General features: G+C 40.3%; 1 protein-coding gene across 1 annotated transcript in view; it reads right to left on the bottom strand.

The window, feature by feature from the left end:
• SPOCK2 (SPARC (osteonectin), cwcv and kazal like domains proteoglycan 2) overlaps positions 1–25422 on the bottom strand; it is a 117992-nt gene that overhangs the window by 25416 nt on the left and 67154 nt on the right. Inside the window, exons 2-4 of the mRNA XM_034426000.3 lie at positions 22001–22046; positions 13130–13244; positions 8852–8966 (exon numbers count right to left, since the gene is read on the bottom strand). Coding sequence (XP_034281891.1) covers positions 8852–8966; positions 13130–13244; positions 22001–22046 — 276 coding nt within the window. The remainder of the gene's footprint in view (positions 1–8851; positions 8967–13129; positions 13245–22000; positions 22047–25422) is intronic.

Here is a 25422-nt window from a genome sequence, read left to right as displayed (position 1 = left end):
CCTTCATGACTTCTGTAATTTAATTCACCCCTCATTTCTTCTGGAAATGTAAGTACACTTCTTGGATCCAAGTACCTTAATGCAGGGGTGAAAGGCTCCTGGTTCGGACCGGATCGCCCGATCCAGTAGCGATGGAGGCGGTAACTGCCCAGACTACCCTGCCCACCCCCCATGCCCAGCTGAGCCGCACGATCATCAGAGGCTCTTTTTTTAATTTTTAAAAGCATTTTTTCTACAACTTCTTTGGCCGAAAAAATGCTTTTAAAAGTAAAAAAAAAAGCCTCTGATGATCGCGTGGCTCAGTTGGGATTGTCAGAGGCTTTTAAAAGAAAAAAGAAGCCTCTGATGATCAGGCAACTCAGCTGGGATTGTCAGAGGCTTTTAAAAGCATTTTTTACAATCTTTTCGGCTGAAGACGTTGTAGAAAAAAATGATTTTAAAAGTAAAAAAAAAAAGTTGGCCACGCTCACCCAGTCATATTATCCCCCACCAAGCCACGCCCACAGAACTGGTAGTAACAAATTTTACATTTCACCACTGCCTTAATGTGCTTTGGATCAGGCACTAATGGACTACTCAGTTCAATGTCTAGAAGTGTTTATGAATAATAACATTCTATTTATGACGCCTAGAGAATGCACTGGTTATATTATTGGCAACAGTGGCTGAGCACAACATAATAATAAAAATAATTGGTGTGCAAAATCTTAAGGTTTCCTCCAAATTTATTGCTCATTCTGGCCACATACCCATTGCACTTTTTTTTTTTATTATTTGATTTATATGCCGCCCTTCTCCGGAGACTCAGAGCGGCTTACAATGTGCTCAGCAATAGCCTTCATCCTTTTGTATATTTATACAAAGTCAGCTTATTGCCCCCACAACTGGGTCCTCAATTTACCTACCTTAGAAAGGATGGAAGGCTGAGTCAACCTTGAGCCTTGGCGAGATTCGAACCTACAATAATTGCAGGCAGCTGGTCTTAATAACCAGCTTAATAACAGGGTGCCTTAGACCACTGTACTACCAAGGCTCTTACAATCACTTTGTGATTTTTCCCCCCCTTTGGGTGACAATTGCATTTATAAGGTCTTTCAAAAACCTGCTTTCCCCTCTGGCTTTGGGCTACAGTGAGTGGAAAGTCCTTGATAGGAAACTGCAAGTTAATTAGAATAGCTTTTTCCCCTTTGAACATGTATCATTCTTTGCTTTATTAATCTGTTCCTTGCTGTTTTTAATATTGTACACCAGAGTTTTCATGGAATTGGTAGCTTCATTAAGTTGACAAACAAATAAATAAACAAACATGTTTTGAAAAATCATCTACAAATGCCAGGGAAAAAAAATCCTTCTTGTTACTTTTATAAGAAAGAAAAATATAAATGTAGATTTATATTTAAGAGTTCCCTTGACTGACTTTTTGTATAAGGTGAGTAAGCGTCTCTGCTTACAGAATTCCGAGCAGCAGGACTTCACTGTGAAGTGAATTCTGAAATATATTCAATATTTCTGTGGTCGTATCAGCAATGCCACAGACCCATACGGTCCTTGAGAGCACATCTTTGCAGCATTCTTATTCTGGTCCACAGATATTACCCTAACTTTAGCATTCCTGGCACAATTATTTATTTATATAGCCCTCTCAAAGCGATTCTTGGTTCTTTGAGTTTGGAAATGAAGCAATGGTTTGAAAAGAATGCCTTGTAGCTCTTTTTATATTCATAATATGATTTTTCTACAAGTTTAACCAAATAGTTCCTTTACCCTACATCTGAATGTAATCATCTTCGGTGAGATATCACTATGTCCGGAAAAGGTCTATATATTGTTGGGTTGCCAGGTGTCCACTATTTGAGTGGATAGTCCCTTTTTTCACATTATGTTCACTATTTCTTTTCACAAAATAGTGGACATTTTTTTAATTCAAAAGCTTTATGATGAAATGGTACGTAATCTAAAGCTGTACAGTCTAAGAGAATAAGGATAGGAGAATCGCGTTTTGTCTTTTTTTTTCATAAATTAGAATGAGACAAAGATCGAATATCCATTGAACTTGATTCTCCGAAAAAATTAATGATGAGATTAAAATAAAAATATATTATAAAATTATGTACAGTTCACATTTTTAAAATGTATTGTAGCTTGTGTCGACTGACCTAAAATGGCGTGTTAAAATGTTTGTAAGAAAATATATAATTTAATTGTATTTTTGTTTATTTTTTTACTACTTAACACCGCCCCCCCGCTTGTCCGCTATTTTTTGGAAACAGACCTGGCAACCCTAATTGTTGAAGAATAAATACCCATAAAGATCTTTATAAATCAGTTCGGAACTGATTCTGTATCTCTTGTGACTTTTTTTTCTCTGTCAGCATTGTTATAATTCTTACATATATTTATATATTGCCCAAACTAAAACTCAAGGTTGTTTACCAGAACAGAACACAACAACATGAACCTTCCTAAAACACACTACCCCTCAGGAGTGGACTTCAAAAATTTTAGCAAGGGGTTCTCTGCCTGGTTGCTGGGTGGGCATGGCCATGGTGGGCGTGGCCTAGTCAACCTCCTGCACCATGATTGGGGGGGGTGTATTTGCCCTCCCCGGGTTCCAGAGGCTTTCTTTGAGCCTCCAGGAGGGCGAAAGCAGCCTCTCCAGGATCTGGGTCCATTTCCAACCTTCCCGAACTTCTGATAGGCCTGTTTTTCGCCCTGCCCAAGCCTCCGTGGGCCTCCTGCACTTACCTGCATCCAAAACGGGCCACATGGGGACTCCTGGGAGGGGTGGGCAGGGCGGGGCCAGCCAGGAGTGGGATTTGGGGGTTCTCCGAACTGCACAGAATCTTAGCTAGAGGTTCTACCGAACCCCTGCAAACCCCCAGCAGCCCACCCCTGCTACCCCTCACTAAAATATATGAAATTCCATCCACTTAAAAGCAGTAAATCTACTAAAATGAAAAGTTAGGCAATGTCACTGTTTGTGTCCAGAGGTCTGTTGTGTTAATGATTTTGCAACCAAAGCCAAGATACTGAAATTAACTATTAACAGGGGAGCTCCATTGAAGTTTGGGGGTGGATCACATCTAAATGCACATCAGCTTAACCACGTGTGATGTGGGGCCTCCTCTTTTCAAACCCCACTCGGATGAATGCATTCGGCCAGCAGGGTGCTTAGATCTGGTCTGCGGGGCTGTCCTGTAAACAGCGAAGGACCGGCCTGTGGTGCCTCTGCCAGAGAAAACGGAGCTTGCGAGGGCTGCGGGCGGCCCTCATGAGCTACGTTTTCGCTGGTAGAGGATTACAGGAGGCCATCGCAGGTGAAAACGGAACTCGAGAGCCCATTTTTGCTGGCAGAGTGCTCGGGCCGCCACAGGCCAGCCCCCAACATGAGTGAGCTGGCCATGCCCATCCTGGCCACGCCTACCCTGGCCCTCCGAGGTCAAACACAACCCTGATGCAGCCCTCAATGAAATCGAGTTTGACACCCCTGGTATAAGTGGTCCTGCTTACAATTCAGTCTAAACACATTAAATGCCCTGCTTCTTGGCACAGCAGGTGATGGATACATCTAAGGCTTTACTCTCCAGCAATACATCAGACGAGTAACCCAGTTCTCCTCCTTCAATGTTTTCAGCAATATTTATTTATTTATTTTATTTTATTTTATTGAATTTCTATACCGCCCTTCTCCTGAAGGACTCAATACAAAAATTTAAAATAGATTAAAAATGAATTAAATAATTTGGCTGAAATTAAAATACCCCATAATTTAAAACAAATTAAAATTTACATTTAAAAGGGGAGAAGATTTAGGCCAGGCCACCTTGATGAAATAAAAAAGTCTTAAGCGCGCGACGGAAGGTGCGCAGATCCAGGATCTTCTGTATCTCCGGGGGGAGCTCATTCCAGTTCGTAGGTGCCCCCACAGAGAAGGCTCTCCCCCTAGGGGCCACCAGTCGACATTGTTTGGCCGATGGCACCCCGAGGAGCCCCTCTCTATGGGAGCGTACTGGCCAGTGGGAGGCTATTGGTGGTAGCAGGCGGTCCCGTAGATAACCAGGTCCTAAGCCATGGAGCGCTTTAAAGGTAATAACCAAAACCTTGAAGCGCACTTGGAAGACCACCGGGAGCCAGTGCAGCTTGCGCAGGAGAGGTGTTACATGGGAATTCCACGTTGCTCCCATAACCACCCGCGCGGCCGCACTCTGCACCAGTTGGAGCCTCCGAGTGCACCTCAAGGGGAGCCCCATGTAGAGAGTGTTACAATAATCCAGACAAGAGGATCACTCTTCAGTCACTTCAATATGGATCACTCTTCACTCAGACTTTTTAAATTGCAGAAGCAGATTGAGCAGGAAGGATTTAGTTAGTAGCAGGCTGGCTATTTGATCCTGTTATGGCTTTGTTATTTAAATTTCAAGCCACAAGGAACTCAAAGCAAGGCATAATGGATCTTCTTAAAAGTTAATCTTCCCAAATGAAATTTCTTGCTGTGGCCTCTATTTGGAACTAATCGGGCAAAGGCTTCCCAACATTCTTAGATGCATAATTGCAAACTGACAGCTCCTTTCCTGCAAGCTATAAGCACGTCCTCCAGTCATTAGTTGACCTGAGCACAAGGATTTTAATAAATGATGATGCCCAGTGGAAGAGTGTCAGACTTACTGGTAGAAAATGACAAGTCGATTACATTGAATGAGATGGTAGATGTCTTGCGGAGGATAAAACATTCCTTCTATGGGATGTATGGGAAGAGGGGCCTTTGCTGGTAGCAGGGATATATTATATTATATTATATTATATTATATTATATTATATTATATTATATTATATTATATTATATTATATTATATTATATTATATTATAATTATATTATATTATATTATATTATATTATTATATTATATTATTATATTATTATAATAGTATATTATATTATATTAATTATATTATATTATATTATTATATTATTATTTTATTCTATTCTAGTTATTATTTGTTATTTTATTTTATTCTAGTTATTTATTTTATTTTACATTTAATTTTATTTTGTTTTATAGTATTCTATTCTATTCATTATTATTTGTTATTTTATTTTATTCTATTTATTATTTGTTATTTTATTTTATTCTATTTATTATTTGTTATTTTATTTTATTTTATATTTTATATTCTTTTATTTTATTTTATTCTTTTTTTTCCTTTCTTTCTTTCTTTCTTTCTTTCTTTCTTTCTTTCTTTCTTTCTTTCTTTCTTTCTTTCTTTCTTTCCCTACATAAATATCTATCCATTTTTTATATAATTCAAGATGGTGAACATACTGACCAAAATTATGACCACACTTGAGCCCAGAATTTCTGTTGCTAAGTGAGACAGTTATTAAGTGAATTTTGCCTCATGTTTACAACTTTTCTTGCCACCGTTGTTAAGTGAATCACTGAAATTGATAAGTTAGTCACCCGATTGTTAAGTGAATCTGGCTTCCCCGTTGACTTTCCTTAGAAGAAGGTCACAAAAGGGGACCGTATGAAGCAACGGTCTTAAATATGTGTATTGGTGTATAGAATATATTAATAAAAATTATTTTTAAAAAAAGTTAAAAAAAAAGTTCAGGTGCTTGGCAATTAGTTCATATTTAAGACCGTTGCTTCATATGGTTGTTAAGTGAATCACTGAAATTGATAAGTTAGTCACCCGATTGTTAAGTGAAATCCAATTTTTTTTACTACCAGTTCTGTGGGTGTGGCTTGGTGGGTGTGGCAGGGGAAGGATACTGCAAAATCTCCATTCCCACCCCACTCCAGGGGAAGGATGCTACAAATCCCCATTCCCTCTCCATTCCTGGGGGAAGGATATTGCAAAAACTCCATTCCCACCCCACTCTGGGGCCAGTCAGAGGTGGTATTTGCCAGTTCTCTGAACTACTCAAAATTTCCACTACCTGTTCTCCGAACTGCTCAAAATTTCCGCTACCGGTTCTCCAGAACCTGTCAGAACCTGCTGGATTTCACCCCTGCTGATAGGTCATCTAGTCCAAACCCCTTCCCAAGTAGGAGACCTTACACCATTTCTGACAGATGGTAGTCCAGTCTCTTCTTGAAAGCTTCCAGTGCTTATAATGAGCTTTGATTAGACTGGCATGGCCCAGCTTGATATGGTAATTAAATGAATCTGGGTCTTTGTACTAGGAAGAATATACTAATTTCAGTTTTCCATAAGGGGAAGATAATTCTTCACAAGGGACTCCATATTGATAGCAGGAATTAAAAGCTTACCCCCTCACTCTACTAGCCTTCTGTTTGCTCTGTTAGTCTTCTTCTTTCCTTCTATTAGAAGGAAAAAATAGGACAAGACAGCACAACAAGTTTACCCAAATAAGCTTTGATTCTGGAAGTCCCATTATAACATAAGGCAGATTGTCCTGAATATAATGTAAGGCATGCAAAACACATTTTTACCATTCTAACTATACCCCTTTGTCATTATCCAACGTATTTGCTTTGCCCAAACAAATTCTGGCAATGTTTTATTGTTATCCAACCATTTAAAAGAAATTAGCTTTACCTACGACGTATTCCAGGCAAGTAAATCTATTTTTAATTGTTGCTATTGCCACCAAGGGATGATGTTTGCCATCTTGATGCCAACATATGGACACAAACTCCTTTTTTCCCCCTAATCAAGATCACTGATAGTTATTTGCAATTTTCCCCTAGAAAATTGAAGACATCTAAAGGAGCTTATATCCCTCCCCCACTTTATGTCAGACCTGGAAGCCATCTTTTACCTTTGAGCACCTTTGAGCCTTCAGGCCTGCCACAAATTCTACTGTGGGAAAATGGGAGGGGAGGGGGGGATTGTATGGAGTGAAGATGATATGTAGTCAAAATAACATTCTTTCCAGAAAGTCAAGGCCATTGTGCCCTGCAGCTATGCTGAGAAGAATGAGGAGGTATCTTCTGTTCCAGAGGGTACCTGATTGGTTCGTGTGATGCACATGTGGGTGAAGGGCAAGGACTTGAACTTTCTTTTGAGTGAGGAAAACCCGGAAGCTCTCAGATTCGGGTTTTCCCAAAAGTGCCAATATGACATCTCTAATAACAATTAGCTTTGAGGAAATTCAAGCCTCGGAGTTTGATTTCATTGGAGGTGTTGCTTGAAACCCTGACATTAACACTTTATATATTATTACATATATATAAAATTCTTTATACGGCTTATCTCTTGACAAAAGAGCCATCGTTGTTATTATAAGCAAAAATACAATAGGTGTTATCTTATGTGGTTATGTGGGTAACATCAGTTCGGTGTCTCTGCTAATATAAAAGTAAGCATTTATTTAGCGACAATAAAGTGACAAGTGCTTCCTATATTTGAATGTCAAAAAGTCCTCCCCAGTTTCATAGCTCAGAAGAAAACTTCAAATATCAATTTCTCTTGAGTTTCCTTTCTCATCGCTTTACAAGCGATAGAACCAAGCTTCCCGCATGATCAAGAGCTTGTGCGATACAGATCAAGTTGATTTATTACATTTATATATCACTTTTCCTCCCGGGAATCACGTTTTTACTCTTAAAGCAACTTTGTGAGCACGCTAGCTCATGAGAAAACGTTTGTTCCAATTTCAGGACACGAGCAATCGTTGCAGCCGCTGCCACAGGAAACGGCAGATTAAATTCAACGGGCCACTCTAAACCACTCTAAATTGAAAGGATGTGGTAATTTGTTATCAGGATGTCAGTGCTGTCATTTCTGTGCCCTCAAAATACAGCCGAGGCTGCAGAAACTAAACAGATTAAGCTTTTCCTTAATATACTGCTGCGGCTAAGAATGAAGAGTTGCGAGAGAGAGGTTTGATTCCCCTTATCAAAATCCATGCATCTTAGTAGTGCATGTGTAAATAGCCTGCTGAAAGAAGCAAGCTAAACATTACCTCAAGGTAACTTCGGAGTAGTTGCAAAGGGAATGAGACAATGCACAAGGCAATTAGTGCCTGCCTGGGCAGGCAATCTGGAGCCTCCAGGTATTTTGAGTAACAATTTCCCAAATTCCTCTACCATGTTAGTCAAGACTAGTGGGAGTTGAAATCCAAGCAGCTTGAGGGTAATGGGTTTTTTCCTCTTCTCCCTTTGGGTATCTTCTCCAGCCAAATGCATCTCACAGCAGTTGTTGTGAGGGTAGAATGGGCAGGTGTGGTAAGAATAACATATGACTCTGTTAAAAACGGAATGATTTTACCCACATACTGTAATACTTTACAGAATTAGTTCTGTGGAATTCTAACTGATGGGCCTTTGCAACAGGTACCAGCTACAGGTAGTCCTCGACTTACAACAGTTCATTTAGTGACCGTTCAAAGTTACAACGGCCCTGAAAAAAGTGACTTATGGCCATTTCCCCACAACCGTTACAGCATCTTCACGGTCACATGATCAAAATCCGGAGGCCTGGCAACTGACTCATATTTATGACAGCTGCAGTGTCCTGGATCGTGTGATCCCTTTTTGAGACCTTCTGTCAAGCAAAGTCATTGGGGAAGCCAGATTCGCTTAATGACGGTGTTACTAGCTGAACAAATGCAGTGATTCACCCAAGAACTGTGGCAAGAAAACGGGGCAAAACTCACTGAACAAATGTTTCAGTTAGCAACGTAAATTTTGGGGCTCAATTGTGGCCGTAACTCAAGGACTACCTGTACTGTACATGCGAATGTTCACGTCCTCTCACTGATCCCAAGAAAAATACCCAATCTGTTATAAAGTAGGCTGATCCTCTGCAAGCCCAAAGCTGTCCCTCCCTCTACTCCCCATCCCTTCTTATTTTCAGGGTCAAATATTGTTGTCTTCCTTACCACAGAGCTGTAAGTATGGCCGTCGGAGCCACAGACGGAGGCAAGCTGGGTCATGTGACAAGGTTTGCACAGGTTCTCCTTGTTTCCATGGAGCTTCACGGCAGGCTGTTTGATTCTGTGCCCGTGCACCAGGCAGAGAGAAAAGAGAAAGAGCAATGCACATTAAAAAAGCATGGCTTAAATCAACTTCTCTCCTTCTTGGGGTTTTGGGAAGGTGAAATGCTCCTAATTCACAGGCTGGAGGAGGAAGCTCCAGATGGGGCACAAAGGATCTCACTGCAACGTTAACACCCTTGAAGAGAAGTCACCAAGGTCTTTCCCCAACTTGGTGCTCTCCAGAGATGTTGTGAACACAGGTTTACAGATTCCCAACCAGCATGCAAATGGGAATTATGAAGGCTGTTAATCTTGATATCTCCAAAGGTCGACTAAAGTTGCCTCGTGGTCCTGAAGAGAACAGACACATATCAAGGGAAGTGTTTCATACAGAGATGGTATTCACTTACCTTTGCTACCGGTTTGCAAATGTGAGCACATACACCACCTCTGCGCATGTTCAGAGCCTTCTGCACATCTGCAGACCATCAAAAACGGGACATGATACTTCTGGGCGGGTGGGTGGAGCCTCCCGCAGCTGCCGCTACCAGTTCGCCCAAACCGGATAGAACTGGCTGAATATCACCACTGGTTTCATAGCAGTAGTGAAAGGCAATGATTCATCTCTAAACTTCCAACGACATGATTTAATCACAGTGGAAGAGACACCATGATGTCTTTGAGGAGAAAGGAAAGGGAGGTGAACTTTGTTGAATCAGTCTAGCAGGTCATGTGAAGAAAGCAGAAGGTTTCTCGGGGATCTAGGGGTTGCCATGGGACAACTCACTGCAGGACAATTCAATGCTGTGTTAATTGTTTCATTCAGTTACTTTTATTATTGGGGACCACGTTTTTGTCAAAGTTATTGTAACTCTTGTATTTCTGGACTGACTTTCTGAATTTTATTATTATTGGCCATAGTTCCGTTGATGTTGTGGTCCACCAGCAGCGTGCGGAGTTGGCAGCGGAGTCGGACAGTGAGGAGGCTAGGGAGGACAATGGGCCAGTCCTGGAGTCAGGGGAAGGCCCGGACGAGGGCTCTGCATCGGCGGCAGAGATGGAACCAGGGCCATCTGGGAGCGATGCACGGACTCCGGAGCCTCCAGAGGCAGATAGCAGAGAGGCAGAGGAACAGGAGGAGCCTGTGCACGCATGCAAAGAGCTGTCAGAAGGCAAGAGCAGCTAAAGCAAAAAGGACGACTCGGGAGTAAGGCCAGGAGATGATTGGCCTCTCCCATAAGGCTTAAAAGAGCAGCAAAGGCTCTTGGGCTCTTAGTAGGAAACCACCTTGCTACATTTGTTTCTTGTCAGCGTCTCTTGTTTCTGAACTTCTTAGGCCTTTGCCAAGAAAAGCCTTTGGCAGGATGCCAAAAAGACAAAAGTTTGTGATAAGGCCGAAAGACTTTTATGAAAAAGGACCTGTTTAGGAATTAATTTGGACTAAGCTGAGAATGAATAAATTCTCGGCTGTTCTAATAAAATATGTTTGTTTAGGAATGATTGTGTCTGGTAATAACTACTTTTTTTTAAAAAATTTGATTTATATGCCGCCCTTCTCCGGAGACTCAGGGCGGCTTACAATGCGTTAAGCAATAGCCTTCATACTTTTGTATATTTATACAAAGTCAGCTTATTGCCCCCACAAACTGGGTCCTCATTTAACCTACCTTCGAAAGGATGGAAGGCTGAGCTTGGTAAGATTCGAACCTGCAGAAATTGCAGGCAGCTGTGTTAATAACAGGGTGCATTAAACCACTGTACTACCAAGGCTCCTTGGGCTCCTGTACTACTTGGGCCTAGGTCACAACAGTTAACTTAATTTAACTTTTGTATTTGATGTATTGTATTTTGTATTTGTTTGTATTTGTTGAATTGTATTTGTTTGTATTTGTTGAATTGTCCTGTGGTGATTTGTTCCATGGCAACTTGGTCACAGTTAGTTGGCCATGACAAATTGTCCCATTCCATGTCTCAGCCATAGGTAAAGGTGTACAGCACACACCTTTCTTTCTCTGTGACATTTTTTTTCTTAACTTTAAAAAGATACAAGATGAAAGGTTGGCATTCCTTTTATTTATTCAGGACAGGATGTGGCAATATCTTATTTCCTTCTTCAGTAAAAGTGTACACGCTCCCAGATTCCAAGTCACGGAAGACCAACAGCGCTAGATGGCAAATATCATTAACACTTTTATCAAACTGAAGGAATAATTTTGAACTTCTTAGATTAGGGTCTCCCAATCTTGGTTCCTCAGATGTTAGGCATCAAAAGTACAACTTCCTAGCACCTCTTCTAAGTCATCCGGGGGGAATGGGACCAAAAATATCAGTTCTCTGATTTGAGGTGGGAAGGAAAGATTTAAGAGACATAAAATGTGGCATTTGATATACTATGCTAACTCTTAATCTGGCTAATGTTGCATACAGCTCTCTAAAGGATAATGAAATAGAAGTTCAACATCATCTATAAACCCAGAATTAATTAATTAATTAATTAATTAATTAATTAATTAATTAATCCATTCATTCTTTTACCCATTCAATCATTCATTCACCCATCACTTTTCTACCCTGTTTTTCCCCAAAATAAGACATCCCCTGATAATAAGCCCAATCGGGCTTTTGAGTGCATGGCAATAAGGCCTAGTGCTTATTTCAGGGTTCAAAAAAATATAAGACAGGGCCTTATTTTGGGGGAAACACGGTACCTCACCCCACCCAATAATGGTACAACTGCTCTCTAATTTTGAACAAATAACAAAATCTTTAAAAAAAATTATTTAAACACTTCTCTCAATTTCCATCTAACATATAATAAGTTGTTAAGTGTAAATAATTTTATATTTTAAAAGCTACAATATATCTCTGGACAAATTCAATCTAATCCTCAAATCCTACGGACAAAAGCTGTTTGTTCTTCTTGCTTTGATCAATGGTTTTCAAGCTTCTGGAATCCATGGCAAAATATGTAATGTAGCAGGAGTTCTTTGGTACACCAAAAATTATTAATTGTATGTATGTACATATATATATATATATATATATAATTGCTCCTGGAAGCACGAAGCCGAGAACACCAGCCTGAAGAGGACGAATGAGACTTCGTCGAAACGTTGCCAAGACACTTCCAATTTTACGTGGGAGAAGACCCGAATAACCAAAGACCTACACACACACACACACACACACACACACATGTATGTATAAATATATATATGTATGTGTATGTATGTGTGTGTGTGTGTGTATGTATGTATGTATGTATGTATGTATGTATGTATGTATGCATTTTTAAATAGACCCAGTTCAGGAGGAAGGAATATCTGCACTGTATTGAATATATGGATTATCAAAATATACATACTACAACAACAACAAAATAACACAAGACAAAAATCTCCTGGCATACAAGAAACAAGACCATGACAACACTTGTGTGCTACAACACATAGGTTGAGAAACACTGGTCTAGACCAGTGTTTCTCAACCTTGGTAACTTAAAGATAGGAGGACTTCAACTCCCAGAATCCCCCAGCCAGCAGCGCTGGCTGGGGAATTCTGGGAGTTGAAGTCCACCCATCTTCAAGCTTCCAAGGTTGAAAATGACTGGTTTAGACTATTATATGAAGGATTTGGTTATTTCTGCCCTGAATGTCAATAACTCCACCTTCTCTAGAGTGGTCATAAATCCAACTGGCCTTAAAATATTTGCTTACAGATAGTCCTCGACGTACAACCACAACGGAGTCCAACATTTCCGTTGCTGAGCCAGACAATTGTTAGGTGAGTTTTGCCCCATTTTATGAGGTTGCTTGTCACAGTTGTTAAGTGAATCACTGCTGTTGTTAAATTAGCAACACGGTTGCTAAGTGAATTTGGCTTCCCCATTGACATTGCTTGCCAGAAAATCACAAAAGGGGATCACGTGACCCCGGGACATTGCAAATGTCATAAATGTGAGTCAGTTGCCAAGCTTCTCAATTTTGATCATGTGACCATGAGGATGCTGCAATGGTCATAAGTGTGAAAAACGGTCATAATCACCTTTTCCAATATTGTTGTAACTCTGAACGATCCCTAAATAAACTGTTGTAAGTCGAGGACTATCTTTATATCAAAAAAATATCTGAAAAGCCAAATCACTCAATCAGGAATTAATGTATAACTTAATGGATTTCTTACCGGTGCTCCAGTTTTTTGCGACTGATACACATGGCCCTCTGGTAACCCTGGGCAATGCACACCTTATGCCGGCTGCATTTGATCTTCTGGCAAGGATCTTTTGTGGTGTCCAGACCTAAAGCAAGCGGCAAAGAGAACATGTGTCATCCTACACTAAGTGTGGGATCCAAAATATCACTCACCCTAACAGAATAAGAGTTAGAAGGGATCTTGGAGGCCTTATAGTCCAACCCCTTGCTCAGGCAGGAAACCCTATACCGTGATGGCGAACCTGTGGCACATGTGCCACAGGTGGCCATATCTGTGGGCACGTGAGTGTTGCCCTAGCTCAGAAGGTTTCTAGGAGCCTGGGGAGGGCAAAAAACGGGCCTTCCGGTCCCATCGGAATTCGGGAAACGGACTGTTTCTGGCCTCCGGAGGGCCTCCGGGGGGAGGGAGTGGGGAAGGCCATTTTCGCCCTCCCCAGGCTCCAAGAAAACCTCTGGAGCTTGGGGAGGACAAAAAACGGGCCTACCAGGCCCACCGTGCCATCGCGTGCCAAAAGCACGGGGAGCGCTAACCCTAACCCTAACCTTTTAGAGACCGAGTGCCCAAACTGCAACCCAAAATCCACTTATTTATTGCAAAGTGCCAACACGGCACACTTAAACCTGAATAATGAGGTTTTGCTACCTAAAATAATGATAAACAAGGCAGAGTTCAGCTAATTGTCCTAAGAAAAACATGATAAATGCACTTTTATGCCCCTTTGTTTTTTTCTGCTTTTGAAATACTACGTTTAGCAACAATAAAAAGCAATAAAAAGGAAAAAACTTTTGTAATATAATTTCTCTTTCCCTCCCTCTCTCTTTCCCCCTCTCTCTTCCCCTCTCTCCCTCTCTCTTTCCCTCCATCCCTCTCTCTTCCCCTCCTGCTTTTTCTCTCTCTCTTTCCCTCCCTCCCTCTCTTTCTTTCTCTCTCTTCCCCTCCCTCCCTCCCTCTCTCTTCCCCTCTCTTCCTCTCTCTTTCCCTCCATCCCCCCCTCTCTCCCTCCCTACTTCCCCCTCTCTCTCCCCGCTGTGGGAGAAACGTGATGGAACTGGACTGGGGCAATGGTGCGCGTGCCCGCAGAGAGAGCTCTGAGTGCTACTTCTGGCAGGCGTGCTATAGGTTTGTCACGACTGACCTAGACTGTCATCTAACATGCTATAGGCAATCCTAGTTACATAGTGCAGTACTGTTTCATACAACAATCTCAGGAACTGGAAGTCACCTCACGATTTGTTTTAAAAGCAGTTTGATTGTCAATTTTGTTTCCCTTTTCTAATACCCTGGCTGCTATTTATAATATTCAAATGATGTACCCACATTATTTATTCATGTGTTGAATTTATATCCTGATCCTATTTCAATATAAGCTAAAATGCTGTGGAAGAAATTGCATTTGTTCAGTGTAGGAGATCTCAAGGACTTGTATTTGCTAAGTGCAACTCTGAATATTTGGTTAATAGGTAAATAAGTGGATCCACATCCTTACATGGAGATGCTTGCTCACAAGTACAAAGGTTTCTTGGTTTTGCAAAGAGCATATATCTGCAAACCACTGTTTCTCAAACTTGGGAACCTTAAGATGCGTGGACTCCAACTCCCAGAATTCCCCAGACAGTAAATGGCCAAGTTCCACCAGTGTCAGCTGCCACCTTACGCTTGCTTGTGCTTCGCTACCATGCGGTGACAGTCTGCCATGAAGTCTGAGGAAAGTGGATGGGAGGAGGAATGCTTGGGGGGGAAATGAAAGTAACTGCTGCATCTCCCAGAGACACTGCCTCAAGGTCACCCAGCTGGGAGAAGGCAACTGCTTACCAATCTATGCTTGAACTGACCATTCCAAAATCTTGCTTGAAACTGACTGATCGGGGGGGGGGGGGGAGGAATCAGCGATGTGAGGCTGAATTTAGAGATTTTGGTGCGCAATTCACAGTTCTGGCTATGCATTGCTGCAATACACTTGACTTCTAATAAAACTGCTTTTCTCAGCAAATGGAGCCAATTTCTATTTAGAGGTGTAAGTGGTGGCAGGTCTGACAACCAGAATGAATGAAAACAACTTATATTGTTTCCCATCTTCAATCATAACCCATTTTATAGTTTGGATTAAAAAAACAACACAGGAAACAGTAACTGTGGATAAGAGCATGGTCACGAGCATCTGAATCTGGATCAGAGACATTTAGGCTCAAAATTTAAGCACTGTAAGTAATCATCATGACTCGATCTAGAAATATAAAAAAATCCCCCATTTGCTCTGATCCAGCAAGACCGATCGGTTTATCAGAAGTCTCCCAAGGCATGTAGCCACTGACTGAAAAGATCTCTGCCACGGAATGACAGCGCTTATCCATAATATCATATTGTACTGACAGCACAAATCTCTTGAGGTTAACCAATAACCCAAATTTGCAGGGCCTCCAGTTACATATCACTAATTGCCTGCAATAATTGTTAGATTTGGATCACAAACAACACTCGGATCTAGCTTTTAAACTTCCCAATTTCATTGGCAAAATAAAATCAATCTGTGAGTTTGTAGCCAGCAAATATTACAGGCAGAGAAAGGCTGTCAGGCAGATGCTCTCGCACAATTTTCTGAAGCTCAGGGGAAAAAAAACACACCCTAATATTCCAGGAAAGGCAAGACATGCTTTAGATTGAACTGAATCTCACAAGCTGATGAAAGGATTAGTGATTCAATGCTTCCTCTTCAATTTAGCCCTGGAAGTTGCTTTTTAAAAAATGTTGACATCTCACGTACCAAGTCTGCCAATGCCGGTAATTGATGAGCCTAAATATTCTCACTGCTTGAATATATAAAGCTGCTTTGTAGTAAGATAAAACTTGGTCTGTCTAGCTCAGTAAGGTCTTTCTACAGTAGCTTCCCTTACCTAATAATAGGTACCTGGATGGAATACAGTTCCCATCATCCCCAGCACCACGGTCATAGCTATCTAGGAATTTAGTTAGCCAGTCAACAAAGGCTACTGCAATTATACAATGTTGGACTTGATGTACAGATTATGGTATTCCACTTTATTGGGAACTTCAAAACTGTTTAGAAGCAATAAATTATTCTTCTGGCTCTACCATATAATGCAGGAACTAACAGAAGATGAAGCTATCATCTACAAGATCTGGAAGCTAAGGAGCCATCTTTCTCCTTTTCTTCAGATGTCTTAAAAATCAACCTTTTCAGAAAGATTTTTTTTCCTTTATATTAAATAAAAGAAAAAAATACATATTGAAAATGACTGAAATGTTTGTACAGTCTTTCAATTTACAGGACCAAAATGGTACCAGCTGGATATTAATTTTCAATGGTGCTGATAAACTTTATGAAAGCTGCACCTGCCAACGGTTATCCAGACATGGCTATAATTTGTCTTGACTACTGCAATGGGTTTTAAGAGAGACTAATCCTGAAGAGCAGTCAGAAGGTTTAACCGGTATAACAGTTAGCATCTTAGCTGCTAAGGGATACCCAGGCTGTGACTATATCATTCCTGTTGTGACCCAGGCCCACGTAGTTGATATTAAATGCAAAAAACAAACAGATTTTATTAAAACAGCTGAGAATTAACTCATTCTCAGCGTATTCTAAATTAAATGAAAGCAAAGTCCTCAAAACACCAGTCTTTAATTTATCTCTGACCTTGGGATAATTAGGCAAACTGCCAAAGGCTTTTCTTGGCAACAGTTCAGGAACAGAAGAAATAACTACAGCCAAACAAGAAGCAATTCTCTCAACGGTTGTTTCCGGCAAAGAGGCCAAGAGCCGTTGCTGATCTTTTAAGCCTTATGGGAGGGTCCAATCATCTTTTGGCCCTACTCCCGAGTCGTCCTCTCTGCTTTAGCTGCTCCTGCCTTCTGGCAGCTCTTCTCATACGTGCATTAGGAACAGGCTCCTCCTGTTCCTCTGCCTCTCTACTGTCAGCCTCTGGAGGCTCCAAAGTCCGCACATCATTCCCCGATGGCCCTGGCCCCATCTCTGCCTCCGATGCAGAGCCCTCATCTGGGCCTTCCCCAGCCTCCAGGACTGGCCCATGTTCTTCCTCAGCCACATCACTGTCTGACTCCGCTGCCAGCTCTGCAGGCTGCTGGCGGACCACAACAATTCCCAGTACAGGTAGTCCTTGACTTACGACCACAATTGAGCCCAAAATTTCTTTTGCTAAGTGAGACAGTTGTTAAGTGAGGTTTGCCTCATTTTACGACCTTTCTTGCCACGTTGGTTAAGTGACTCACTGCAGTTGTTAAGTTAGTAACACGATTGTTAAGTGACTCTGGTTTCCCCATTGATTTGGCTTGTCAAAAGGTCGCAAAAGGGGATCATATGACCTCAGGACATATGATCTGTCATAAGTATGAGTCAGTTGCCAAGCATCTCACTTTTGATCCTGTGACCATGGGGATGCTATAATGGTCCTAAATGTGAAAAACAGTCATAAAGTCACTTTTTTCAGTGCCTTTCTAACTTCGGTCAGTAAATGAACTGTTGTAAGTCAAGGACTACCTATATTTAAAATAAATATCTGTCAGAGGTTTTCCAAGTTCAGCTCAAAGTTGTATTCAATTTAAGATATAAAGCTCTAAACAAATTGAAGCTGGACTGTCTAAGGAATTGTTTGTTGTGCTATAAACATGCCAGGTTATCAAAGGTAATTTAGAAATAAATGAGAGAGAAAATACAAACAAATGAATAAATACAGCTGCGTCCTTCCTCCCTTCTAAGCAGCAAAACAGTAAAACTGAAGCTTATTTGACCGAAATGTATATGAACAGCAAAGCTCTTGTACATATACAGAAAGCCAATATTGTACAATTCAGTTACTTTATATTATGCTAAGTATTCATTTTTTTTAAAATGAAAGAATGTATTTTTAAATCAAAAGCTAAACAGGAAAAAGGAAAAATGGCCAAGCGGGTATCCAATGGCATTGTGGCTCCCAAAAACGTTATCCTACAGACCAGTTGTACCTTTAAGGAAATCATCAAACAATCCATTCATATTGCATTGTCTCCTTATGTACGGTTAGTGGAACAAGAAGAAGGGGCAAGCAGATAGGGGCCCAGGCAGAAATTTTGGAAATTAGGCAGTGGAAGAGGGTAGAGATGGGAGAAATACCTAGATTGAATAATCAAGAAGCAGTTACAGATAGAGATAAAGCTCCCAGAGAGGAATGTGAGAGGCAAATTAAAAAAAGCATAGCAACTAAAGTATTGAAGCGGGCAAGAGACAATGGATAGATGATTTCTTTTCTTTTCTTTGTCATTGTTCTGATTTGCTTTTCCTTTTCTCTCTTTCTTTCTTTCTCTCTTTCTTTTTTTTTTAGGTAGGTGGCATGACTAGAAGCTAGATAGGATAGAAAGAAAATGCTTTTCAGTAAAAGGTGACATGATTAAAAGTTAGAATAAGTGATAGAAATAAGAGAAGGGGGGATGTTAGTATAGACACTGTTATATAATAAAATAAAAGTAACAAGGGAAAACATGGAATAATTGAATAATGATAGATTGCAATTTATTATCATTGTGTATTATTATTAGAAATACATAAGTTGATTGAATGTAATAACTATGACTAATTTTACTAGTTTTATTTGTATTAGAATGTATGACACTCAGGTGCCACACTGTTCACGCATTGATGTGATATGTTTGTAAAAAAAGAAAAGAAGAAGAAAAAGAGAAAAGGGCAAGCAAAGAACACGCTGGCTTGTTAACATCAAATCTGATGCAAAGTTGAACATACAACAATTGAAAGAAGCTGTTGTGGCTCCGTTACCCGAGCCTGTGTCATCGGTAGGAGAGGACTCTGAGAGTGAAGGAGAGGAGTTGGCAAGGCCTCCCTCTCCAGGACCCTCCTCTCTGGCAATGCCTTCGGTGTCCGCCGAAGGGCAAGAGATAGGGCCGGGGCCAAGCACGTCCACGTAGCCACAGATGGACAGTGATGAGAGTAATGAGTCATGGCTGGATCCACGCCAGCATCGCAGAGATAAGGGCGCACAACAGAAGAAAAGGCGTGCCCGAGATTAGGCTGAGTCACTGGACCACACCCCACAGAATATAAAAGGGAGCGTGGTGGCCAGTCAAACCTTGTGATGAACAAAGCTGAAAGCTTCCACGCCATTCTGAATTGCCGGACTTTTGCTATAGACTTTGCTGGATTATCTCTGGACTTGTTTGTAATTATTGAGCTGTTTCTTTTGATGTACCAGAAGTGGGGAGAAGTTATCTCTCCTCTTCGTAAATAATAAACTCTTGGCAGGCAGCCACTAGGTTGTTGCCAAGTTCCGTTATCATAAGAAAAGGATTTTGCCGGCTGGTTTGGTCTTTAACTCTTGAACTTCGGTTGGTGTGTGTGCGTGTGGTTGGGGACAGAACAGAAGCTGTGCTAGAGAGCGCAGTATGGAGAGCACTTGCCTATAAAGTCACCAAGAGCTGGACACAACAAAATGGCTAAAAAACAACATTTCATTTCTTCCATAAAATGTATCACCCTCTTTTATTTTATTTATTTATTTATTTTTATAATGTGGGCGTTTACTCAAAATTCAGCACTTTGCTTCTGCTGAACAAACTTCTCATTTCTTATACTGTACACCTGCTCAGTATTTTTGGACCAACGGATTGTGAAATCTCAATTCCAAGATGCTAGCAAATAAATGGCAAAAGGAAAGGAAGCCAAGAACCGTAAACTGTAACCTGTATAAAAATATAAACTGCACAGATATAAAAATGGTTGGCTTCCATCACTCACATAAACCATAATCCCGTTCCCACAGCCGCTAGCCTTGTCAAACCTCCATCAGCAGGCATTGTCCATGATCACAGTAAATATTTGTCAGAGTCTGCAGCAATCTAGCCAGCACACAAGTAAATAATTCAGCAGGATTAATTTATAGAAGAAACTTCTTTATATACAGTAATATAAAGCATGATGCATGTATACAATACCCATGTAGCAGAAGCCAGAACCAGAACTCAGAATTCAGAATCCAGAAGCACAGACGCAATCATAGAAGCCTTATATATATATACAGACCAGTGAAACTAAGCTACGCCCAGGCTCTGAGCCATCTCCCATTGCTCACAACAGACCTTGTTTTTTAGTCACCAAACAGTTCCCATTGGCTGACTTGTTGTTATGGCTATTCCAGCTCATAATTTTTTATACACTGACAATATTTTCAGAATTCAAAGTACATGCATATGTTTTCAATAAGCAAAGTACCTAGTCCTAGCATCTTATGAGCTCCAGAACCAGAATAGAGCTAGCAAAATTACATTGCATTGGTAAACCTTTCCTGTTGGCCTGGTAGATAGCAACAGGTTGGTTGAGCCACCCTAATCAATCAGTGCTTAAGAGGTCTTTTCTGTTTTGGTGGGCCTTGAGATACTTCTCTAATGGAGAAACTTGCTTTTTCAGTTTTTCTTTCTCTTCCTTCCTTTTGAAGGACAAAGACTGGGACTTTGGAGATTGCCTGATATGATGGACTGGTTAAATTAGTTTAACCTTATGCTTGGTTGTGTTTGTTTGGGGCAAAATTTAACCTCCTGGGAATTAACTAGTTAGGTCAATATGACTCGTTTTCACCGGAACTGAGTTTTGTCCAAATTTCAGGCAATAATGAATTCTTTCCAAACAACAGAGCTATTTATTTGATTAAACTGTCTGAAGAATGTTCTCTCTTCCCTTCAATATTGATTTATTGGTAAAGTAAACTCTGTCATGAACAAATTTGTTTTTGGTCTCGAAAATCTTTGTTTTTGCCATTTAGCAGACATTCCGCCTTACTAAACACCTGCCCCACCAAAAAACTAAACCAATGGTTTACTGCAGCCCCACCACACTTAACAAACAAAAGACTAGCACTTCGATTGTACAATAATCTAACAGGGAGTATAATCCCCATTAAAAATGACAGGGCTTACTTTTGAATAGACCTGTATAGGATTGAACTGCAGTCAATTAAAACCTGGAACACAATCTAAATTCACTCACAAAATAACCATGTATGAACAGCTATGGACAGCCAAGTCTATTGAATTCCAGAGCAGGGAAAGAAACAGGAAAAATAATCTGTGTCCAAGTCCCAATTCAATCATTTTGAGGATACACAATAGCAGGTAGATTGTATATGAATGTAAGTTGTAACAGTTGCAACTCTGGAGTTCAAAATGTAATGTTAATGCCCAAAGGATTTTTTTATTATTATTGTTTATAGCAAATCCTAAATACAAATATTCAACAGCATATTGTTAGAGGGCATTATAATTAAATTAACACAGGGAGAACTACAAGCCTCTGTGTTCCGTTTGTAATATATGTTATACAACAAGACTTTTTCCCAACACAATTGGAAAAAAGAAACGGAACAGGTCTATTACTAGAAAATATAAAACCACAAAGGAAGCCATTCAAGAGAGATGGATTTTTATCTATCGAGAAGAAAAATTGGAATCCATTCGTGACTCCTGGGACTCGATATGTCCCAATATTTAAATTGGCTCTTTTCCAAAAAAAAAAGAAAGACCAAACGTTAAAGATAAAAAGGAAAATAATAGCCTTCATCTACAAGGAATGTTGCAATTTGTAAAATGCACTCCTGGCTGATAAAACAGAAGAAAGCAGAACATTTTTCTTTACATTTGTCTGTAGGATCATCCTGGCATGCAGTTATTTTCAAATGTTTACAGAATGGATAACAAGCAGTTCAATTTCTCTTCGGTCTCAGTAATTTGCAGTAATTTCTTTCCAAGCAACTTCAGCCATTTTTTTCTTGGAGGCAACAACACTAAAAAAAAAAAGCACTATAAAAAGGAGGAGAAAATTACCCTCATCTACTGGCTGATTATCTTCCCAGCTCTTGATGTAGTCATCCTGTTAGGGAGAAGGAAAAAAAGAACAAGTTAACTGTTAGACCATACAAAATGTCGGCAATAAAAACATCTGGTTATTCAGAAGGCCAGTAAATCAAAAGTGTTGGTCAATTCTCAGGGACAACTCTCACCCTGGTCACCCTCTTACCATCGGGAAGGAGAGAGAAGCATGCTGCACAAACAGGCTGAAGAACAGTTTTTATCCATGAGCTGTCAGACTCCTGAATGCGAAATAACATCATAACTACATAGTATGATGGACTTGCAGGGCCGGTGCAACGTGTAACATGTTCACACTGATGCAATAGGACTGGGTGTTTTGTTAATATGATTTATTGGGTTAGGGATTTTCTGTCTTCACTGTGAGTTGTATTGTGTTGGGGGTGTGTGTGCACTGAGGGAGCTCAACCAATCTCATTGTACATAGGTTGCGCACTGACAATAAAGATTTGAAATTTGAAATCTTGGGCACAGCTTTATAGGACTGGAAGTAGAGGGAAATCTCTAGTTTTAACACATCCAAAGAGTACTGAATTGGGATAAACTGCATTAGAAGGAACATTAATTCAGAGGGTGCAATATCTGATACAGGTAGTCCTTGACTTACAACAGTATGTTTAGGGACCCTTTGAAGTTACAACATTCCTGAAAAAAAAGTGACTCATGACCGTTTTCACACTTTTGACTGTTGCAGCATCCCCATGGTCACATGATCAAAATCCAGACACTTGGCAACTGACTCATATTTATGACGGTTGCAGTGTCCCAGGTTCACGTGATCCCCTTTTGCGACCTTATGACAAGCAAAGTCAAAGGAGAAACCAGATTTCACTTTACAATCGTGTTACTAACTTGACAACTGTTGTGATTCCCTTAACGCCCATGGCAAGAAAGGTCACAAAATGGGGCAAAATTCACTTAATAACTGTCTCGCTTAGCAATAGAAATTTTGAGCTCAATTGTGGTCATAAGTCAAGGACTATCTGTACTTTCTTGATAGACCTAATTCCAGAAACAGAAACCATGATCTGCCTAAGGTTTCTGTTGGATCTAATTTTGTTGCACAAGAAGAATGTAAAGGAGATTAAAAAGAAGCCGCACAAAGAAAAGGAAATGGACAAAATCTAACCCAGGGAATCTGCCCATGTTCAATTAAGAATGTTTAAGCCAGGAGTTCCAGAACATCAGGCCGTATCCTCATCCCTCTTATAATTTTTAATGAGACTTTCCCAAAGTGGCAAGCCACAAAACAAAATAACAGCCCATTGAAAATCAATTCAACATTTTCTGGTTTGAAAGTCTTGTGCAATTAAAGATAAACATGCTCACTCAGCCAGAAGAACAAAATAAAAATGGTTTAATGGTGCAGCCCTCGGGGTACAGGATTGCCACTCTGTTTCATCGCCAATCTTTTTTTTTTTGCTGAAGCTCAGAATTGATTGACGTGATACTTTTTGGAACATCACTGTGTGTGTTTTTTTTTTCCTCTCCTCAATTTCCACATGTGATCTTGTGTAGTTAAAAAAGCCACGTTTCCTAATTAAATTTCTATATGATGGAAACTGATAACCTTGCCATGGTGGCGAACAGTTTTACTAGTCTACAGGTAAAAGGAGAAAATTGTCAATAAGCAAAGGACAGCCATAAAAACATGTAAATATTTTTTTGCAAGACATGCTTGCCGAAGGTATTTGCAAGGGATCTGCACAACCTTGTAGAACAACCTCCCCAGTCTACAAGATCTTTTGATTTACACTTAACATACTGACAGCATTGTCAACCTGCAACGTATTTTAAGAGAACCGGGCATCAAAACAAAAATGCTAACGTAAACCATCTACTTCAATGAGGAACCTGCAATGAGAACGAGAAAATGATCACAGAGACAAGCGGTTGTCTGAAAGGAAAAAGTTGCATTTATCTTAAACGATGCCCTACATAACGTGTCATAATATTCATAGCTGTTTGCTTTTGTAAGCGAGATGGGGTGATGTCTGCGCTGGTTTTCATGCCGTCTTAAACGTTATGATGGAAAACAAAGGGAAGTATGATGTCTAAAATAAGCTTTCTTTGCGATAGCTCAAAGGTGGCATTTCTGCCAAGCACCATTTTCTTTGAAGGGATGAGGGGGGAGAAGGAGGTGGGTGGACTTGAGTATAAAAGGAGATATTTTGACTCCAGGCAGCAGCCTCTTTAAGGGAAGATGACAAGGTGCTGCACATCGCTCTCCATTTCTCCTGCCAATCTTTAAAATTAGAGGCTGGCTTGGAGAGAGAAGCTTTTTGTTCCCATCCAAACGGCTTTTTTTTTTTTTTTTTGGGAAGTGTCAAAATTGCTGCTTCTCAAAAGGACTGGATAGAAAGAAAGTAGCAAGAGGCCCGACTCAGATCTGTGAATTGGCTGTGGAGATGATTTGGAGACAGCACATAGACTTTCAGCAATTTGCGTTTTATCAGAATTTATACGCAATCTGCAGCAGGCAGGAGGGTCTGGCCAGAGGTGGGATTCAACTGGTGTAACAAACCGGTTCGCTGAGGCACGGCAATCCACTCTGCTGCGCCTATCAGTTGGGCTTCAAACAAAGGAAATATAGGTCGGTATAGTGCAGGGGCGGGTGAGCTGGCCCAACTGATTGTTGGAGCGAACCAGTTTGCTCTCAGCTGATCATCAAAACTACCGGTTCTCCCGAACCGGTTTAAACCGGCTGAATCCCACTCCTGGGTCTAGCCAGTTTTTTATGGACCATGTTCCACCACTGAGAATGACCTTTAAAAGCAACCCAATCCAAAGCATTGTTATTTTTTATTATTATTATTATTATTATTATTATTATTATTATTATTATTATTAATTGAATTTGTATACCGCCCTACTCCCAAGGAGTCAGGGCAGTGAACAGCCAAATAAAATACATATAATATAAATGTTAAAAAACCATTAAAATACAATTAAATAATTGGCCTGGAAACGAAATTTAAAACACCCCAAATTCATAAGACAAATTTAAATATTTTAAAAGTTATTTAAAAAGTTTAAAAGAGAGGTTAGGCCAGACTAAGAGAAGACAAAAGGAAGGAAGATGGTACAGGACTGATAAAAAAAAAAATCTATACTGACCTCCACCTCCTGGAAAATTCAGACCGCAGCAGAAGGGCAGCAGAAAGAGAAAGAGAAAAAGAGAAGTGAAAAAAAACCCCAAAACCAACTCTTTGTGCACAAAAAAGCAAGTACAATATGATTAAAATGCATACCAGCAGGGCAAAGTAACCAATTGGTTTTTTTTTCTACAGCATAAATTTCTATTAACATCAGAATCCATTCTCCATAAATGATGTTTTTATTAACTATTCTGCTGGGGTCGTTTTATGGGGCCACCC

The sequence above is a fragment of the Pantherophis guttatus genome, chromosome 6, assembly GCF_059756535.1.
Source record: "Pantherophis guttatus breed Tessera chromosome 6, ASM5975653v1, whole genome shotgun sequence".
In the NCBI taxonomy this organism is placed as follows: Eukaryota; Metazoa; Chordata; class Lepidosauria; order Squamata; family Colubridae; genus Pantherophis; species Pantherophis guttatus.
The sequence above is the reverse complement of the archived record's forward strand: the minus strand, read 5'-3'. Positions and strand labels throughout refer to the sequence as shown.